Source organism: Capra hircus, chromosome 11, assembly GCF_001704415.2.
Source record: "Capra hircus breed San Clemente chromosome 11, ASM170441v1, whole genome shotgun sequence".
In the NCBI taxonomy this organism is placed as follows: domain Eukaryota; kingdom Metazoa; phylum Chordata; class Mammalia; order Artiodactyla; family Bovidae; genus Capra; species Capra hircus.
This window is the reverse complement of record NC_030818.1, coordinates 95830641-95851082: the sequence shown is the minus strand read 5'-3', so window position 1 is coordinate 95851082 and position 20442 is coordinate 95830641. Positions and strand designations below refer to the sequence as shown.

General features: G+C 44.9%; 1 protein-coding gene across 8 annotated transcripts in view; it reads left to right on the top strand.

Moving 5' to 3' along the window:
* Positions 1 to 20442, top strand: part of MAPKAP1 (mitogen-activated protein kinase associated protein 1) — a 239815-nt gene that overhangs the window by 171468 nt on the left and 47905 nt on the right. For 7 of the 8 annotated variants that reach the window (XM_018055771.1, XM_018055769.1, XM_018055770.1 and 4 more), the window contains one exon: positions 7219 to 7326. The exons of the other annotated variant lie outside the window; for it this stretch is intronic. In XM_018055771.1, the coding sequence (XP_017911260.1) occupies positions 7219 to 7326 (108 nt within the window). The remainder of the gene's footprint in view (positions 1 to 7218; positions 7327 to 20442) is intronic. 8 annotated transcript variants of the gene reach the window in all.

Sequence of the window (20442 nt, the reverse complement as noted above, 5' to 3'; positions counted from 1 at the left end):
ATGGAGCTGACACTAAATGCAAACATTTTAGGGTAGCTGGTGTTGGTTCTGAGCTTGAATATTGACAGCATCAGCTTGTCGGTGATGGCTTTGGCTCAGTGAGGAACTCGGGATTCAGCCGGCCCCTGCCACGGATCAGACAAGGCTTGGCACAGCTTGCCTCTTGTGGGTCTCCCTGCCACCAGTCTTCTTAGCCCACTGTCGACAGAGCCACCAGGAGAGGTGCACCACAGTATAAAGCTGACTGTGTCGCTGCCCTGCTCCGTGAGCATCTGTTGCTTATAAGAGAGAGCTTGGACTTTGACCAACATTCTGGGCCAAGCCTCCCAGCCCCAGCTTCCCCTTGAACCCCCACAGAACCGAGGCCTTTTGTCCACCGTATTTCCTTTGGGCCCCGGGCAGGGGGCTCTTCAGTACTTCCTTGCCTTTGCACATTCTGTTCCTTCTATAGGAATGCGCTACTTCCCCCTTCTCCCGGCTCCCAGCTCCGCTTCAAGACTCAGTTCAGATGTGTCCGCCTCAGAGAAGGGGCAGTTCAATGTCCCCTCTTCTGGATTCCCACAGCACCTGTCCTGACGTGGGGAAGAGCACTGGCTGGGGCTCTCTGATAGTTTTATCTGCTCGTGTGTGTCTTGCCACCTCCCCCAGCCTGCAGGAGGTCAGGAATCACCGCTTATTCATCCCTGTGTCTAGGACACTGTTGTTGCTGCTAAAATGTTGCTTCTAAAAGGTGAGTGTATGGATGGCATGGCAACATCACATATCTTTTGGTATCTGTGCTGCCGTGGTTTATTTGATGGGGATGGTAGGTACTCATCATTTTTAGACTGTATTCTTAAGACCACAGAGACTAAGGAACTTTAGGAATCTTGGCTGCTGAGCAAGTCTCTACTCTCAAATGCTGCCTGTAGCTTAAAAGCAAGCTTGTTTAAATAGATCTGCCTGCTCTCCCACCCGCACTCCTACCTCAGACACAGGTGAGAAAGGATGCGGACGTCTGCTTGATGCCAGCATTCCCCACCACCCTGTATCGTCCCTTAATGGGGCTGTTAGCTTGTGACTCTGAGGCTAGGAATATGCCTAAGCCTCCTGCAGCAGTTCCTGCTCCATGCAGCCTGTTCTAGCAGTAACAGCGGCTGCCACTGAGCCCCTCTAATCCTCACAGCACTCTTCTCAGGTACAATACGCAGAGATTGTTACTTCCCCAGAACGCATAGTGAGAGGGTACAGACACTGGAGTTTTCTTTTCAAAACCCAGCCCTTCCTCTTATTTGTTCATACTTACCCCACCCCAGTACTCTTGCCTGGAAAAATCCCATGGACGGAGGAGCCTGGTGGGCTGCAGTCCATGGGGTCGCTAAGAGTCGGATACGACTCAACGACTTCACTTTCACTTTTCACTTTCATGCATTGGAGAAGGAAATGGCAACCCACTCCAGTGTTCTTGCCTGGAGAATCCCAGGGACAGAGGAGCCTGGTAGGCTGCCATCTATGGGGTCGCACAGAGTTGGACACGACTGAAGTGATTTAGCAGCAGTAACTTTTTCTGGCTGCAAGCAGCTCTTTCAGATTAAAGCTGCTCTTCAAGCTAACAAATGAAAAATAACATGAAGGCACATCCCTGAAAGTGTTCAGCCTTTTCCTTTATCATTCTCCAGATAGGTGGGCCTTCAACCTGTTCTGATGCTCAGCAATAATAAGGAGAGGTTAATTCATTTATATCCCACTTCAATCTGAAAAGCAGTTGGAATAGACACACTAAAGGGATTAAAAAAAAAAAACACGCATGAATTGGAAAACTCCCTAAAAGAAAAGGAAAATAAAGATCCGGAGGTTTAACTGACCCAGAAATGCATGTTCAGTCATCACACATTTAGTGCTGAGCTTCCTCGTAGGCAAAGGAGAAAGGAACACAGTATCAGTTAATTGCCAGATTTATGTTAAACTGTCTAAAGGTACAAACAAGCCAGTTGCTCTGAGGAACTGCAGCATTTCCCGCTAGATAGATCTGAAGGAGATTTCTTCTTTGGGTCTTTAAAAGTAAGATGCAGAATGATAGTGACGATGGTGTGGCTTCTCTCTCTCCACTCTTCAGGCTTTTGCCCTTGCTTCTCGTTGTATTTCAGCCTTCAGCTGGCCCTCAGCTGTTAAGCAAGGACATGCCAAATGCTTTTACATTTCAGGCGAGGATTAAAGAAAAGGCATCAAGGAAGCTAAACTGAGCATATATCCACCATCCAACAGGTACTACAGATTTCCTTTGAAACTTACATGCTAAGATGTTTGCTTTGGGTTTACAAAATCCCATAAAAATCCTGCCTGGGTATTATAACTTGGAGCACTCTCGAAGTGCCCAGAGCAGTGTTTTGTTCCTAGACCATTCAGTGACATGGTTTTACTGCAATAAATACATCATCAGACTATCCAAGCAGGTTTTCTCGTCTCTGCAGAGTAACTGCTTCCCGCAGTCTTCCTTTTGCATTCGTCTCTGCTGTGAGGGAGAGGGGATGGAGCTCTGTGCACAGCTGTGACATTTCACAAACCTCTTTCCAAAGGGTGGATGTTGCCTTGAAAACGATGTCTTGTTTGGTGTGAAAGAGCCTCGTATTTTTATATAATCACTTCTTTGGCAAAAGTATGTTAATGGAAACTGACCTCACAGCATGTCTTTAGAAAACGGCTTTTGGCTGCTGTTTTTCCTATCCTCCTGTGTCAGCTGCCTGAAAATCAAAATAACATTTGATAGAAACTAGTGTTTGATATATAGTAGGTCTGGGTTGTTATAATCTCGATTATCATCAACAGACATTTATTAAGAACATACAAGTGAGACACTACGTCCGTGTGTAATGTGTAGACTGCAGGCCTGGGCAGTCTGAGGTATGAAGCCTAATTCCACCACTTCCTGTGGAACAGTGAGCAAGTTATTTAGCCTCTGTAAGTCATGATTTCCTCCTTTATAAAATGGAATTTGTACTCTTTACATCCTAAGATAATCAAGAGTGAAAGAGATGAGGTATATGAAAGGCCGACCACAGTACCTAGCACATGGTAGACCTTGTTCTCTTCTGTTATGATCTCTTCTAAAAGTCTGATGATGTGAATGACCATAGTGGAAGCTTAAATAACACTATTAATGTTCTGTTCTAACTGCTTTATAACTATTAAGTTACTGAATCCTCAGACCTATAAAGTAGTAGCTGCTAGCATTATCCCCATTTTATAGATGAAGAAACAGAGAGGTTAAGTAAGTTGGCCCAAAGTCGCAGAGCTACGTTTCTCAGCCAGGACTAGACCGAGGCAATCTGGCCCCAAGTGCGTGCCCTTCATCATCAGGCTATATTGGTTCTCATATATCCTCTGCCTCTCATTACACAGTATGACCTAAAGTTTATCAGTCTGGCCTTTTCAGAGGAAAACGTGTAAAACAGTCTTTCTCTATGAGCTGTCTTATCCAGCATTCAGGCAAGAATCATGAGAGAAATTGAAATTTGTAATAGGCAGTTTTCTATTTGGGTCCAGATCTGGAGTCTCATCTACAGCTTAACTAGCCTCCCCTCCTCAAAGGTAAGACCCATCTGTCCTTTGCCAGGTTCAGAAGTGGGTTGGCAAGTTGTTCTTAGTTTTTGTAGATGACCCTGGCGAACTGAGAGCAAAAGATGATGCTTGACATATTAGTTACTTAAAAACTGGACATACATAGGAATATTCTTAAGAAAGATGGGGAGAGGATCTTCCTGGATAGATGGCAAAATAAGGTTAGCCTGTATTCCTAAGGAACCCGGATAGAGCATGGGATACTTAGCACTTGTGAATTTCACTAAAATAATTATTTCAGATCATTTATTGTAGAAATGAGTGTATGGAAACCACAAGTAATTTGGAACCCAAATGAATCCACAGAGCTACCAAAAATATATACTTATGGTATAAACCATGGGTTTGTTTTTTTTTTAATATAGGTTAGCCATTTATAGTTTGTTAAAGGAAGAAAGCTTCAAAAATACATAGGCTTTAGTGCCAAAGACCCTTGGTTACATTCCCCCATCCTGCTTCCTGCCTGTGTGATCTTAGACTGGTTGCATGATCCCTCGCTTCAGGGTCCCAGTCTGTCAAATGAGGCTGGTAATATCTGCCTCTCAGAGTAGCTGTGAGGATTTAGTAGGGTAACATATGCGGAGCGCTTGGTGTATAATGGCCATGTGGCAATTTAGAATCGTCATGATACTAGGCTCAAGGAGAAAGTCCTCCAGCAACTTTTAGGAAACAAATTATTTTTGTAGAAAAATCTACAGAACTCAAGAAACAAGAAAGTAAATCTGGAATGACGGCATTTACAGCTTAGAGAGTGATGCAGGGACCTGTGTTTAGTGATAAGGGAGCCTTCGGAGTACTCCCTGCCTCCCCTGGTTTCCCAGGCAGCCGCAGAGACCAAAAGGAAAAAGTGTACAAAGGAGACCAGCCTGAAATGCACCCTGAAGCAGCCAGGCCTTGGCTCCCAGAATCAGGAAGGGAGTGGCTTGCTTACTATCTGCCTGTCAGGTAGGCAAACAGCTCTGGATGCCCAAAACCCTATATGCTGTGCTCAGAGTGATCATGCCAGCTTACAGGGTTACTGAAGATGAAAGCATTGACCTAAATAAACAGATAATGTCTAGTTTTGATTAAAGTATTGCAAATGAAAGACTTATTGGAGATGCCACAGTGTGTGGTAGTTACAGTATCCTCAGAAAAATGGCATAGTAAGAAACTGGAGGACTTATAAGTATATATAATGTTTTTAAAATGATAAATAAAAGTAGCTTTTATTTAAGTTGTTACAGGAAATTTGAAAAATACAGAAAACCACTAAGGAAAAATAAAAACAGTCATCATCGCACTCTCCAGTATAATCACTGTTCACCTTTTGGAAGTAACCTTCCAGTACACCCCCCATTACTTTACGTATATTTTTCACAATTGAAATCATCTTACACATGTTGTGTTATAATTTTTCATAAACTAGCACATTATAAATATGTTTGATAAAATCAAATACTTTCGCAACATCACTTTTAATATCTTCATGGTATTTCACAATATTTTGTTTAACCAGCCTCCCTGTTGGAGTCTCAGAGATGCTCAGTCGTGTCCAACTCTTTGCGACTCCATGGACTGTAGCCCATCTGGCTCCTCTGTCCATGGAGTTCTGGCAAGACTACTGGAATTGGTTGCTGTTTCCTTCTCCAGGGGATCTTCCCGACCCAGGGATCGAACCTGGGTCTCCTGTGTTGCAGGCAGATTCTTTATCATCTGCACCACCAGTTGTTAGGTCTGGGTTATTCCCACATTTGACTGTCATTAAAAAAATGAATTATTACAGCTAAACTTTGTACCCAGATTTTACTGTAAATTCACAGGAACGAACGTCAGTGCGTATGCATTGTGTTGCGGGGAGATACCAGGGTTGTGGGAAATTAACAGGCCAGTATTTCAGAAAGCAGCTCCCCAAGTTTGGTGGTGGCTCTCTTCTCTCTAATAGGCCGAAGCTGCCCAGGGCTGTGAAGTGGGGAGGAGGTTGGGGAGGGGACAGCGGCAGGTGAGGGGGCAGGGAAAAGGGATCTTGGGACTCTCGCAACAGCTAAGTTTCCTTCAAGCTTAGCTGCGTGTGACTTCCGGTGACTTCTTCCCACCAGTGAGTATGAAAGCATCCAGTGGCAGCAGCAGGCAGGCTCGGTAATTGACAGATGTTGGCGCTGCCGGGTGATGGCTCATGGAAACTGAGAAATATCTGTATTTCCACACCTTTATTCGCTTTATGTTTTTAGAACTAAAATTGAACTGTGTAGAATGTTGAACTGCAAGGCATTCTTGACCTGAATACAGTGTACTAGAATTTATCAGAACTGTATAGACTTCTGAGCATGCATGTCCTTACATAGTTGTATGTCTTGAGCATTGTTAACTTAGTGCAGGCTTAAAACCTCTAGGTAGTGTGAAAAAGGACTGAACGTATGTAAGAATTCTGGTGATCGGCAGAAATGCTAGTGAAATTAGAGAAAAGTTCAAATATAGAGAAAAGTTAGGGAAAAGATAAATATACCGAATATGAGACTGAACTGCACCTGCAGTGCTGCGGATGAACTCAGGAGCATGGGAGAGGAATGGCTGGAGGTGAGTGAAATGCCTCCAGACTGACGAAGGAGAAGTGTCGGATGCGAGTAACCGACAAGATGACGACCCCTGAGGAACATGTCTGAAAATATGTGTTCGGCCTGGGAGCCCCGCAGGGCCTCTGGCGCTTCCTCAGATCTCTCCCACCTCCTGTCTGACCAAACATGCCTTTCATAGTCAAAATAATCAGTTTCTTACACCTCTAATCTTTTCAATACCCATTAACAACAACAGGAACAGTCTTTTGAATCCAATCATTGGATTGTTAGGTGTTACCTGAGAAGAACAAGATTGCCATATAGCTTGACAAAGAAATACATGAATAAATGTATAAAGTGCCCCAGTGTTTTAAGATCTTTCAGAAGCCCCTTGAGATGCAGGGTAGCTAATATTCCTGGTCTTCAGTATTATTGAACCTGTGCTTCTTTTGTGTTTTCATAAATATTTCAACAAAAACATGAGTCAACAGCTACTATCCTTCTGTCACTATAACCCCCAAACCTGGAGTTTATATTTTACCCTATCTGCTTTTTAAAAAGTTTTTCTTCATTTTTGGGTTCTAAGCATACTTTATTTCTGCTTGTAATTGGTTATTCATTATCATATAATAATTATAATGTTGTAAGAGTGCCTCCTATGAGGCAGGTACATTACTAAGTATTTTTCCTGTTTCATATCTAATCTTCACAATAACCCTTCAAGGTATGTGTTCCCACATTACACATCAGGAATCAGAGATGCAGGGAGGGGAGGGTACCTGCTCCTACTTGGGAAACCATTGTAGCCACAATGGTGGTTCCAAGTCAGTCCAACTCAAAAGCCTTTTACTTCTCATCTCATTTAGGGGAGAATTGCACAAAAGTAGACCCGATAATAGAACAGACAAGTATGTGAAACCTTGTGGGGAAAAAAACTCAGACTCTTCCATCTTGGATAGCTAGACGCCAGGCAGACATCAGTGTTTTCCTAATGCATTGTCAGCTGTTCGCCGGCGTGTGGTGTTTTCTCAATGTTCAGTTCACTGTTTCAGCCTCCTCCCCTCCTCCTGCCCCTTTGATCTTCCAGGCCCTCAGTACCGCCTGGAGAAGCAGAGCGAGCCCAACATCGCCGTGGACCTGGAGAGCACCTTGGAGAGCCAGAGCGCCTGGGAGTTCTGCCTGGTCCGCGAGAACAGTACGTTGGCCTCCTCGCTCCATGTCCGCTTTGTCCGTTGCAACATGCTCACTAGTCCCCTGTCTGGGAATGCTCAGTGGTCTGGCCTCCCTAGGCAGATTTGAAGTGACTGTTTTCCAAAGCAGACCTCAGCCTTCACGCCAGAAGTGTAATCCCAGGGTGAAATGATTGATTTCATGCTTTTTGGTAAAGAGTCTGCATCCTGCTTGGCCCTCTGTGATTAATATTTAATCTGTTAAACTTGTCTTCCTAAATTAGGAACAGTCCTGGAAACGGCTTAGAAATGTCAGGCCTTTTCTGTGGCAAAGGCTATTTTGTATATAAAGCATCTGGCCCTGTCAGTATCACTGGTCAGTCATCAGGTTTTAGAAAATTCTGACCATTTTCATACTCTTGGCTGGAGGCAGCATAGGGTGGTTCCTAGTGCTGTGTAGAAAGCCTGTCTGCTGCTGCTGCTGAGTCGCTTCAGTCGTGTCCGACTCTGCGACCCCATAGACGGCGGCCCACCAGGCTCCCCCGTCCCTGGGATTCTCCAGGCAAGAACACTGGAGTGGATTGCCATTTCCTTCTCCAAGAAAGCCTCTTTAAAATTTAGTTAATTTCTTTTCTTCTCTTTAGAGTTTCAGATTTGTGAATTTTGACCATTCATCTCCTCTGTACCCCAGTTGACTTAAGGAGCAACGTGTGGAGACTGATCTCAGCAGCCAACTCTCCCTCATTCCTGCTTCACTCAGGGCTTTCACACAGGCAGTTTCTTCTTTCCTCTACTCTGGTTAACTTTCTCATCCTTCTTCTCAGTTAGATGTCACCTTAATAGAGGCCACCTGTGATCTCCCTGTTCCCTCATTGCCTAAACCCCATCCATCCCTCACTTTGGGTCCCCAGCTATATTCCATCATAGAGCATACTACTTTTTCTTCATGGCATATATTTCTGTTTATAATTATCTATTTTTCCAAATGAATGATTGATGTCTGTCTCTCCCACTACACTGTCAAGTCTTGGAGGGTATCAGTTCAGTTCAGTTCAGTCGCTCAGTCGTGTCCGACTCTTTGCGACCCCATGAATTGCAGCACGCCAGGCCTCCCTGTCCATCACCATCTCCCGGAGTTCACTCAGACTCACGTCCATCGAGTCCGTGATGCCATCCAGCCATCTCATCCTGGGTCGTCCCCTTCTCCTCCTGCCCCCAATCTCTCCCAGCATCAGAGTCTTTTCCAATGAGTCAACTCTTCTCATGAGGTGTCCAAAGTGCTGGAGCTTCAGCTTTAGCATCATTCCTTCCAAAGAAATCCCAGGGTTGATCTCCTTCAGAATGGACTGGTTGGATCTCCTTGCAGTCCAAGGGACCTTCAAGAGTCTTCTCCAACACCACAGTTCAAATGCATCAATTCTTTGGCGCTCAGCCTTCTTCACAGTCCAACTCTCACATCCATACATGACCACTGGAAAAACCATAGCCTTGACTAGGCAGACCTTAGTTGGCAAAGTAATGTCTCTGCTTTTGAATATGATGTCTAGGTTGGTCATAACTTATCTTCCAAGGAGTAAGCGTCTTTTAATTTCATGGCTGCAGTCACCATCTGCAGTGATTTTAGAGGCCAAAAAAATAAAGTCTGACACTGTTTCCACTGTTTCCCCGTCTATTTCCCATGGAGTGATGGGACCAGATGCCATGATCTTCGTTTTCTGAACGTTGAGCTTTAAGCCAACTTGTTCACTCTCCTCTTCCACTTTCATCAAGAGGCTTTTTAGTTCCTCTTCACTTTCTGCCATAAGGGTGGTGTCATCTGCATATCTGAGGTTATTGATATTTCTCCCGGCAATCTTGATTCCAGCTGTGCTTCTTCCAGTCCAGCGTTTCTCATGATGTACTCTGCACATAAGTTAAATAAGCAGGGTGACAATATACAGCCTTGACGTACTCCTTTTCCTATTTGGAACCAGTCTGTTGTTCCATGTCCAGTTCTAACTGTTGCTTCCTGACCTGCATACAGATTTCTCAAGAGGCAGGTCAGGTGGTCTGGTATTCCCATCTCTTTCAGAATTTTCCACAGTTTCTTGTGATCCACACAGTCAAAGGCTTTGGCTTTGAGGGTATACCTGATCCATACCAGACTCACCTTTATTAATTCACCTAATATTCACTCTTCACCCATTTTGGGCCTTGTGCTGTACGTTGGAACTCTGTAGTGGATTCTGTCTCAAATTGTTGACTTCTTGTTATTTGAATAAGGTAAAAGAGTGTTAGGATATTGGTATAGACTTTGGATATATAATATTTAGATATGCAAAAAAATTTCAGGTAACAAAGTATAATGAAAATCTTTAGCCTCCCTTCTCTCGCCTAATTCCTCTGCAGGAGACAGCAGTTGTTCCCAGTGTCTTTGGTATCTTTCCAGGGATCATCTAAGCATATGCAAACATATTCTGTATATGTGCATGAATACACCCACATAAAGACATATATATACACACATTTGGGATCCCTGATAGCTCAGCTGGTAAAGAATCCGCCTGCAATGCAGGAGCCCCTGGTTCAATCACTGAGTTGGGAAGATCCCCTGGAGAAGGGATAGGCTACCCGCTCCAGTATACTGGCCTGGAGAATTCCATGAACTGTATAGTCCATGGGGTCGCAAAGAGTTGGACAGGACTGAGCGACTTTCTTCCACTCTGAAAGAAAAGCTATAAGGATCGATGGATAAAGTTTTGAAATCTGGTCTCCTGTTCTTACTCTACTTCCACTTCCAAGTACGAGCATAGTCTTAATTAAGTTGCATGACCTCTGTTAGCCTCAGCACCCCCATCTTAAAGGATTCACAAGGTCCTTTCAGTGCTTGCCTTTGAGTCAAAGTCACTTTATTAGTGAAAGAAGACCGTGCCAGCACGTACAGACTGTGCCAGGTGGTCAGTGGTTTGGAATCAATGGAATATTATAACTAGTCTCTCTAAAATGGAAGTAAACCATAAAAACTATTTCTTCTTTTTTATAGAAAAGATTTTTTTTTCAATTTTAAATAGAAATACCAATCAGGAATGCATATTGTTCCCCAGTAGCTACCTATTAAGAAGTTGTACTGAGACAAAGAAAAATGTTTCAAAAACAAGATTTTTTTTTCACTTCTGTCACTGTATTTGATCAGGATGGGCTTGCTATCCTTAAAGCCATTGAGCTAAATTATAAGCATCTATCATGCAGTGTTTAAGGGAATACGCTGTCAAGCCAGACCCTCAGTTCACATTCTGGCCTTGCCACTAACTGGCTGTGTGACCTTGGACAGCTTACTTAACTTCTCTTAGGTAGCTAATTTACCCTCATAAGGTTGATGGGCAGATTCATAAAGCTCTTAAAATGGTGCCTGGGACATAATAAAACACTCAATAAATATTAACTGTAATTAATAAATAACAGAAGAGCAGCATTCCGTGGCTCATAAAGCAGATGAGGCATGGATGTGGCAGTCGGAAGCACTGGAACTGTCTGGGCCCTCAAGGAGGTATGTGGTGGGGGAGGGAGTGTGCAGAATGGGAGAGGAGAGTGGGGGCCAGGGCAAGAGGGGAAGTGTGTGTCGCGGGGCCAGAGAGCTCAGAAGCAGGCCGCTTTCCGGCACCTGTGCTTTGGTGTCCCGGAAGAGGTACACCTGTAAGGAAAAGCACTTGATGGAGAAGACTGCCGTAAGAGCAGGCATAAGCCTCAGACTTCTTCCGCAGAGGGACAGGGCATGGCTTTTTATACCAATCACATCAAAAGATTTTTTTTTTTTTAATTACTCAGACCTGCAACTGTAAGGCTCATGCTATACATATTGCTCCCTCTCTTATAATTGTCACAACCACCTTTCAACATGCTTTTCTGATTGTAGGGAGGGGTTGTGACTTGTCCAGTGTTAGCTAGTCACTAAGTGACGAACCAGAATTCTCAGTCAACTGTCTGATTCGAAAGTCTACCCTGAGATTGTTGATACAGCAACCTAAATTTTCAATCCTAAGAAGGGTGATGACAATCGTCTTTGTGTACTATTAAGAGAGAAGCTTGCAAATGAAGCTAATGTGACAAGAGTTTCTGCCTAGGGACTGAGAGGCAACATTTGTGCTTGGATCTTGGCCTAAATAAGAAAGTGACGAGCCAAAGTCCTTGAGCTTTCCAGTTTGGATTCTCGTCTGATAATCCACTGCATCCTTCAGCCAACTGTCTGCTCAAAGCTGGAATCAGCCCAGAAGGAAGCCTGAGTACATTCTAGAGAGGATGTGACATTAGGAGATTTCCATTCTTGTCCAAGTGCCTATATAAATCCTGGCAGCAGACTGAACCTCATTTTCCTTTTCTACCAAATGTTGCCAGCGACCTTTCCCTTTACCCACTCTTTGTACATGGGAAGCCCATCCAGAGCCTTAGAAGAAAGATGCCGCATATACCAACTTATTGTTTCCACAGCTTTAAGAGAGAAACTTGAAAGTTCCCATCATCAGGGCTGAAACAGACCTGAAATTGAACCGGTTTTATGGAGTACCACGAAGCGTCAGACACTGTGTCCTCCCTGTTTTATCGCTCACTGGTCTGCCCGCATGGCAGTTCAAAGTAGTGCTTAAAGCATGGTGTTTAGAATGAGGCAGACCTTAGCTGGACACTGCCACCTCTTACATCAGACAAATCAGGTCACCTCTCTGAGCCTCAGCTTCCTGTGTAAATGGAAGTGGTTGAATCCGTTTCACAAGGTGGTTGTAAGGATTAAATGAGATGGAGGTGCTGTTATTCTTAGGCTTGTGTGGTCATCATCTTTGGGCTTCCGAGGCAGCTCAGTGGGTAAAGAATCTGCCTGCCAGTGCAGGAGATGCGTGTTCGATCCCTGGGTCAGGAAGAGCCCCTGGAGGAGGAAATGGCAACTCACTCCAGTATTCTTGCCTGGAGAATCCAGTGAACAGAGGAGCTAGTGGGCTGCAGTCCATGGGGTTGCCCATTGTTGGGCAGAGCTGAGCAACTAGGCATGCACGGTCATCATCTTTATGTTACAGAAGAAACTAAGGCTTTAAGAAGGTGATTTGCTCATGGTCACATGAATAATAATTAGGGGACCTAGAAAAATGTGTCTTCTGTCCACTAAGTCTAGTGAAAGAGCTGAATCTAATTGTTTCCTTAAAGAAGTTGCATAGAAAGAAGATTCTTTAAATATCTGTTTAATCTCCTTTGCTCTCCTTTTCTTTTCAAGGAGACCTTCCCTTATTTCAGTGCCTTAGTGAAGTCAGTCTCCTTAATTTAAGGCTGCACTGAGGAAGAGCTTCCCCTCAAGGTGGGCAGACCCTCAGATAGCTGGACTGCAGCAGAGGAGCGTGTCTCAGGGTCTCAGTTTTGGGGAGTCCTCTTTCACCTCCTCAGTTTCCCCTTGAAGACCCAGGAAAGAAGGCACCTCCTTCTCAAAGCGTCTGCAGACTGCCTGGCCGCCATTCCCTGGGCTCTGGTAGAGTCCTTCTCCTTACCACTGTCTGATACTGATTCCACTAGATGGATTTCCCCACTCCCACACTGGACTGTGACCACTCACCCCCACCCACAGGGCAGGGACTAGATTTGAGTTCCCCCTACATCTCAGTGCCCGTGGTCAGATGTGGTTCCTTCCTCAGGAGGGAAGGGAGCCTTTTGAGACCCCAGCATCACCAGGCTGCTTCCTGGGGCTCCAAGGTACAAGTGTGTGATGACATTTAAAAGGAACTTGGGTTTGGGGTTAGCATCTTTAGATTTGAGAATTTCATCATCTTTAGGTACTTGGGATTTTCCCTCCCCCCTGCCCCCATCAGCATGCTCAGACGCTCAGTCGTGCCTGATTCTTTGCGACCTCACGGACTGTAGCCAGCCAGGCTCCTATGTTCATTGGATTTCCCAGGCAAGGATCCTAGAGTGGATTGCCATGCCCTCCTCCAGGGAATCTTCCTGACCCAGGCATCGAACCCACATCTCAAGTCCCCTGCACTGGCAGGCAGATTCTTTACCACTGGCGTCACCAACTCCCATCAGTATTGCTCAGTAAAAAAACAACTGCAGGCGGTGAATGACTGCTGATACTGGTGTGTTTCCGTCTCATCTTCTTGGTGCGTATTCTTAGCGGGCCAATCCCCCCTCCCATGTGCGCTCTGTGCCAGCCCTGGAGACTCCCTCGGGGTTCTCCTTGGCTTCTGGAGGGTTTGCCTTCTTCAGTTACAAATGGCTAATCTCTCCAATTTCTATCATGTGACTTAAGTACCAGGGCTTTAAGCCTCTTTTATTATACCACAACAGCAATCCTCAAAAGCGGGAGAAAAAAAAAAATGTGATCCTGCAAATAAACTCTTATTTACAAATGGTAATGACTGTGGTGTTCGCGGTGGATATCTTAGGTTGAATTACTGCTGAAAGCCGGTTACGTGTCTGCCTCTGGTGGGGGGAAACGTGTTCCCTGTAAGGAATTTTCTGTATGGGTGAGAATTTTTTCAAGTAGATATTGGATAATAGCTCCCTGCTTGCTGCACACTAACAGAATTTAAATGAAACAGACACGGTATCCCCGAGGCCAGAATACCTGTATCTCCGCCTCTTGCTGTCTGGTTGCCTTGAGCTGGTTGGCAGTGTGTTGTAGGGGAACGGCAGAATGTTGGGGCCCCAGCATGTCCTTAGGCAAGCCCTCCTCTGAGCTCCATTTCCCTATCTGTAAAACCCAGTGGGAATCCCTTCCCTGTGGAGCTGTTTTAAGGATTAAATGAAATTGTGTGTATTAAATGCATGTGGTAAAGCGCAGTGCCCAGCGCGAGTCCTGGCCACTTGCTGTGCTTGTGTGTCCAGACACCCTGGCTAGTCTTCGCTTGGGCGCGGTGGCCTTTTACCTCCCTGTCATTCCTCTTCTCCCTCTAGATTCTTAGACTTCCTGTGGGCCCCTTTGGGCAACAGCCAGCACCGAGGGTGAGTGATCTCTAGGGCACGACACAGTGCTGATCTGAACTGGAAACAAGCGTGTGCCCTGTCCACACCGACTTCTTCAGCAGTGAGTGTCTGCCTTGTGCTCTTTGGGCTGAGAAATTCTACATAAATTGCATTTTCACTTCCCCCCTCTTTGTTGAAAGTTCCCCCCCCCTTTTCATTTTATCATTAGGTAGTAATTAGTATTCAAGGGAAATTGGTCTTAATATATTAAAATTGGTTAAGTGCATTTAGACCTGTACCACAGCCAATGTCTTATTGGAAAATGTAATTGGGGACTCTGTGTATGTAATTAATTGAATTACAATTAAGAACTTTCATTAAGCGATACACTGGTACATTAGAGCAGTGTGGAAATATGTTTGGCGAGCCACACAGCCCGTACAGGCTCTAAGTGAGGGCACAGAGATTTGCGTCCCTCTGGTGGGCTCCTGGCCCTGGAAGCTGCCCTGCAGCCCCTGCCTGATGGTCGAGTGGCACAGCAGGTGACATTTCTGCAGTGACTCCCCTGATGGGAGGTGGGGTTCTTCCAGCGTGCATGCCCTCATTGTGACTCTGGAGTCAGAGAGATGCCTCAGTGTTGATCAGTTGTTACAGTTCTTAAGATATTTTGTCATGTAAATTGTCCAAAATGCCCAGGCTCTTTAGAAGACTCCATTACTTTTCCTGTGTTTTGAACAGGGACAGACACAATAGAAGAGGAAGTGAGGGGAATCGGTCATCAGCCTAACTTCCAGGCAGACCTGTAATGAGCGAGTGGTTCAGACCTGTGCATGGTCATGATTGATCCTGTATAGGCCTCACTCTGGACATATATTTCCTCATTCATCCTCCAAACATGGAAGGCCCCTCTTCTGGGCCAGTCACTGTCCTGGGACAGTAGAGAGAATACACAGCCCCCACATCATGGAGTTCACAGCTGCTCTGAGTGCTGTGAAGGGGGTGAGAGTATATAGGAGGGCTCTGGAACTGGTGAGAGTAGACCTTGAGGAAGAATGAAAAGGAGCCATTCAGATCATGAGTATGAAAAATGTTCCAGAAGCCAAGGGACTACTTGTCCAAAAGTCTTGAGAAAGAGCTTGGTGTGCTTGAGATAGTGTATTTGAATGGAGTGGAATGAAATGAGCAGGGGAGAGTGTGCTGAAAGATGAGACTGGGGGCCAGACAGGAGCTTGGACGCAGAGCTTAAACCTCCCCCGCCTCCACAATCCACTCTTTTTAGGAATTCTACAAACCTGAAATCGTTTCCTTGTGATCACCTCATAAAACAAGATTATCCTGATTTATCGAGGGTCTGAAATCTCCCTGTGGAAAGGCTCTGACTCCAAGAGCTTAATCAATTAGGCAGTGACAGCACGGATCCCTACCTGGTTGCAGCACGGCAAATTCAGTGAAGGCTATATCCTACTGTATGATCCTGGAGGCTTTGAAGAGATTACTGCACGGGGCATGGGAGTGCGCATGTGTGTGTTTCAGTATATCACCTATTGATTATTTTTTAGAGACCAGCAAAAATGACTAGTAGCCAAAGGGAAGTGTTTAATAGAAGAGAAGTTGGGGGCTTATGAGTCTTTGGGGACTTAAAAGGACTTTGGGGAAAAAATGTGATGGATATAGAGTGCTAAAGGAGAGTTTTTCTCCATGGCTCACTCGCGTACTAGCTTTGAGTCTTACCAGAGAAGAGAGAGTAAGGTTTTATCCCTGATTGTTCTGGCAAAGCCAGGCATGGTTGTCTTCTCCTTAGATACTGTTATGGCCCATGAACTTGTACATTCCCAGTCCATCTAAGGAACATTTTTTACCCAAGGGGTTATGTGGTGGTTTCGAGCACATTTTTGCAGTTAGGCCTGGGTTCCTGTCCTAACTCCAGCCTATGTTAGTTGTATGACTCTACTAGCAGGATGACTTTCTGAGCCTTGTTTTTCTCACCTGGGCAAGGAGGAGACTATTAGCCAGCTTAAAGGAGCATTGAGAAAATGAAGTGAGATAATGTAAGTGCCGAGCGTAGTGTCTGCCATGTAATAAGCGCTCAGTAAATGTTCGTTGCCACTGAAGTTGTTGCTGAGGCAGGGTCCCTGTCTCATAAGGCGTCTGCATGGAAAAGTAGGATTGGTGTGTCAGGTTCTAGTAACTGAGGTAAAACACAAGGGATGGTGTACAACTCAGATACTGTTACGGTTAATGTGTGACATCAACCTCATTCAGGCCACCAACAGCGTTTTTTGAGCATCTACTCTGCGCTCTATAGGATGGAATGTTCTTGCCCTCAAGGAGCCCATAGTCCAGAAAGGGAGTCCAGATGCTTATCATGTAAGACACTTATAATGAAAGCCTTCAGCAAAGGGTGGCAGGATTTCAGGGAAAAGAGCAGGAAAAGACTCCATGTGGATTAGACCTCTAAGTGTATAAATTTTAGAGTGGAAAGGACATTCTGGCCAGATGGTGTAACCGGAACAAAATCCAGTTTGGCTGAAGCCGGCATTGTTCTATCTGGGGAGTAGCAATAAGGCTGCAAGATAGAATGGGGCAGAAGGCAGTTTGCTTACTCTTCCGTCATTTGCACAACAGTCTTTCACTGCATGTCAGGTCCTGAGATGATAGCGCCTCTCTCTGAAGACTTGTCCCCCCCACCCACACCATTTTATTTTGCACGACTCACCTTCATAGCCTCTTTGCACCAGCCAAGTGCGAACCCTGCTGCCATCCTCCCGTGTCCCCAAAGCACTAGCACGGCTTCTGGCACATGGTTGGTGCTGGGTGACTGGGAGGAGGGGCCACCAGGGCCATCCTGCTACAGCGAGTGTACATATGAACTACTCTGCCACTTGGTCACTCGATCGTGTCCAGCTGTGTGCTACCCCATAGACTGTAGCCCACCAGACACTTCTGTCCATGGAATTCTCCAGGCAGGAATACTGGAGTGGGTTGCCATTCCCTTCTCCAGCGGATCTTCCCCAGGGATCCAACCCAGGTCTCCCACATTGCAGGCAGATTCCTTACCATCTGAGCCACCAGGGAAGCCCACAGATAAGGACATGGCAAAGGCCACTTGAACTTTGGTTGAGCCCTAAAGTTGACGTGGATCTTTTTGGAGGTGAAAGATAGAAGTTGCTTTAACTTCTGACTAGATGAGGCCTTTTAGACTTAGGCCTTTTAGACTTGACCTGAGATTCACTGAATCATAAAATGAAGTTTGATGTTCCATGTAGTTTGTGTCCAGGAACATAAGACATCTGCTGGAGGCGTACATCAAGTTCATCTGAACTTTAATTTAATCATTAGTGCTCATTTGTCTGAAAGAAAGTTATGTGTGTACTGCCTCTGAGTGTCTCCCTCAGCTACAGTGAAATCATGTAGTATATGAAAACGCTTCTTAAACAATATTAGTTGTAATTAGCCTTGATCTGACACCTGGCAGGAAGCCTGTTACTCTAACTGTGTGTGTACAGGCTTTCTGTTTGCGGTTCTTGTCAGGGATGTAAGACAGGTACGGAGCTGTACTCGCGCTTTTGTTGCCCATCGTGGTTGTCCAGATGGTGTCCAGGGACAATGAAGATGTGGTGTGAGAACGAATACAGGCAGCAATTCCCAAACTTTTTGGTCTCAGGACCTCTTTATACACTTCAAAATTATTGAGACCCCCAAAGAGCTCTTGTTTATTGGGTTATATCTCTTTATGAGAAATTAAAAACTGAAAGATTTTAAATGACTTATGAATTCATTAAAAACAATGGTAAATCCATTATGTGTTAACATAAGTAACATGTTTATTAAAATTTTTTTAATAATATTTTCTTATAAAAATGTAATGATAAGAGCAGCACTGTTTTATTTTGGCTTGGTTTTTTTTTCCTTTCTCTGAAAAGCATTTATTTTTGTACCATCAGGAAGATAAGTTATTGACTAATCTTCTGAACCAATGGGCAACTGTTTTCTGTTTTTGCAAATTGCTGTGATGTTTGGCTTGGAAGACACCAGGATTTTCATACCTACTTCTGCATTCAGTCTGCTACAACACATTATTTTGGTTGAAATAGTCACGGAAAATTTGGCTAACATAGATCCATTGTTGGAAAAGAGGGGAGTATTTCAATAGCCTTTTCAATAAGGGTGCATATGAATTTTTGTTACTCTACCAAAACTCAAGTGGTAGTTACTTAAAGGTTGGTTGCAATGTGGAATCAGAACATTATCAGTGAACTTCTTATTACTTTGTGCACTTGCAAGATAATAGATGTAAAAGGGCAAATCATGTCTTACTGTCGTTATTAAGAAAATAGTATTGAGGTTATAGACCCACCTCCACCCCCGCCCCCCGCGACTTCCTTCACCACGCCTGGGGCCCTGAGCTGACTTAGAGGTGACAGTTATCCACACCTTAGTCCCTGTCCTTGCTGCTGCTCGTAGGAGCGTGGTGACTTGGAAAGAAGGGACAGGGGTCTTGATAGATGCGTCCCAGCTCTGTCTCTTCCCAACAGTGGAACCTTGGGCAAGCTTCTGGCCCGCTCCGGACCCTCAGTGCCAGAGCTCGGTTTGGCTCTGTGACTCTGAACACAGCGTTCCGGGCTGTTTGCGGTGATGCCGAGCCCCCTTTGCGGTGATGCCAAGCCCCGAGGCCACACCCTAACCCTCGTGCTCTCGCCCCCTCGCTCTTCCTTCACCTCCCTCTCTCCCCTTCCTTTTGCCCCTTCTTCCCCAGGCTGGTTTTGCCTTTGAGACAAGTGCTGCTCCTTGTTTCCTCTTTCCTGGTTCCTTACCTCAGCTCCTTCCTCTCTCGGATTTCCTGCTTGTCCCTCGTGCTTTCTGTATCCTGGAAGTGCTCTCTGTCATCCTTCCAGAGCCTGTTGTCAGTCCATTTGAGCTCTGGTGCTCAAGTCACTTTTAGGCCCCACCCCAAAATTTGATCTATCACAATACATCTTTGAGTTATTGCAGCCTGAGCGTTTTGACACAATACATTATGGTAATCCATGGCACATAGAGACGTGAACACTCCCGACTTTGACAAAATGCATTGTGAAGTCTTTGAAGGCACCGTTACAATTTATCTTGTCATTCACGAGGAGACCCAGTTCAGCATTAATGTAGATGAACACAGTGTGGCTTTTGTTTCATTTAATTGCTTGTGACCTTTTTAATTGCTAATTTAACAAAATACCAAAGGGTTATATTTCAATTAAATTAACAGTTTGGGGAGTGGTTTTTTAATGTTTATTTTTAACATATTCAGGTTCTATTTTTTTTATTTCGAGTAGATAAAAATGTCTTCTCTTAACAGAAGTGGTTTTGAAATGTGAAGTTGATCGTACAGTAGTATCTTTTAATATGCACATGGTGCAGTGCCAGACATCTTTCATGTGTGGTTGGACTCACGCCTTTCCAGAAGGATCCAGACAGTAAAGGTGTACATGCAAAGTCAGAACTTGTCTGGTTTTAAAAAAAAAAAAAGCCAAAACTTGCTTTTGATGTCACAGTCTGCTTCAGATGTGTGCCTTCAGATGATGTGTCTGTCATGTGCACCGCTGGGGACTTCTCTCTGCCTCGGCGTGTTTTCTTGGTACTCTGTAGTGAGTTTGTAAGCTCCTGAAGATCAGGAACCCTGCCTTCTCCTCAAAAGTGTCCCTTCCCAGTCCAGCACGCTGCAGGAGCAGGGACAGTAGTCACAAGTTGCATGGCTGACTGATCTGTACACACACACATGCCCCCCCCAAGCACAGGCACTCCTGAGCCTACTTTGAGAAGTGGCACCAGAGTTCCAAGACCAGAGGCTGTTCTCATTCAGCAGATAAACCTGCTTTAGGGTGAGTGGCACGTGTCAGAGGTGAGTGCAGGACTATTCCTTCCTTCTCCACTTCTCCAGTGTAGTAAAAGAAAACATGCCCCTTGTCAGCCAGGGCCAGGCTCAGAACTCACCCAGGTATCAAGAGGACTTAAACCCCCAAATGGGATATGAATTTACACTGTCAGAGAGTAGAAGGTCAATGCGAGAAGCATTAGTGCATTGAGCCAGCTCCAGCTATCTGCATCTTGAACAAAATTAATACGAGGAAATTGACAAGCCCTGCTGGTTATTCCATAGCTTTAAGACCTCTACTAAAATCCTATCATCTCATCTGCCCATTATTAACATTTCAGCAAAATATAAAGTTTTCATTAATCTCCCACAG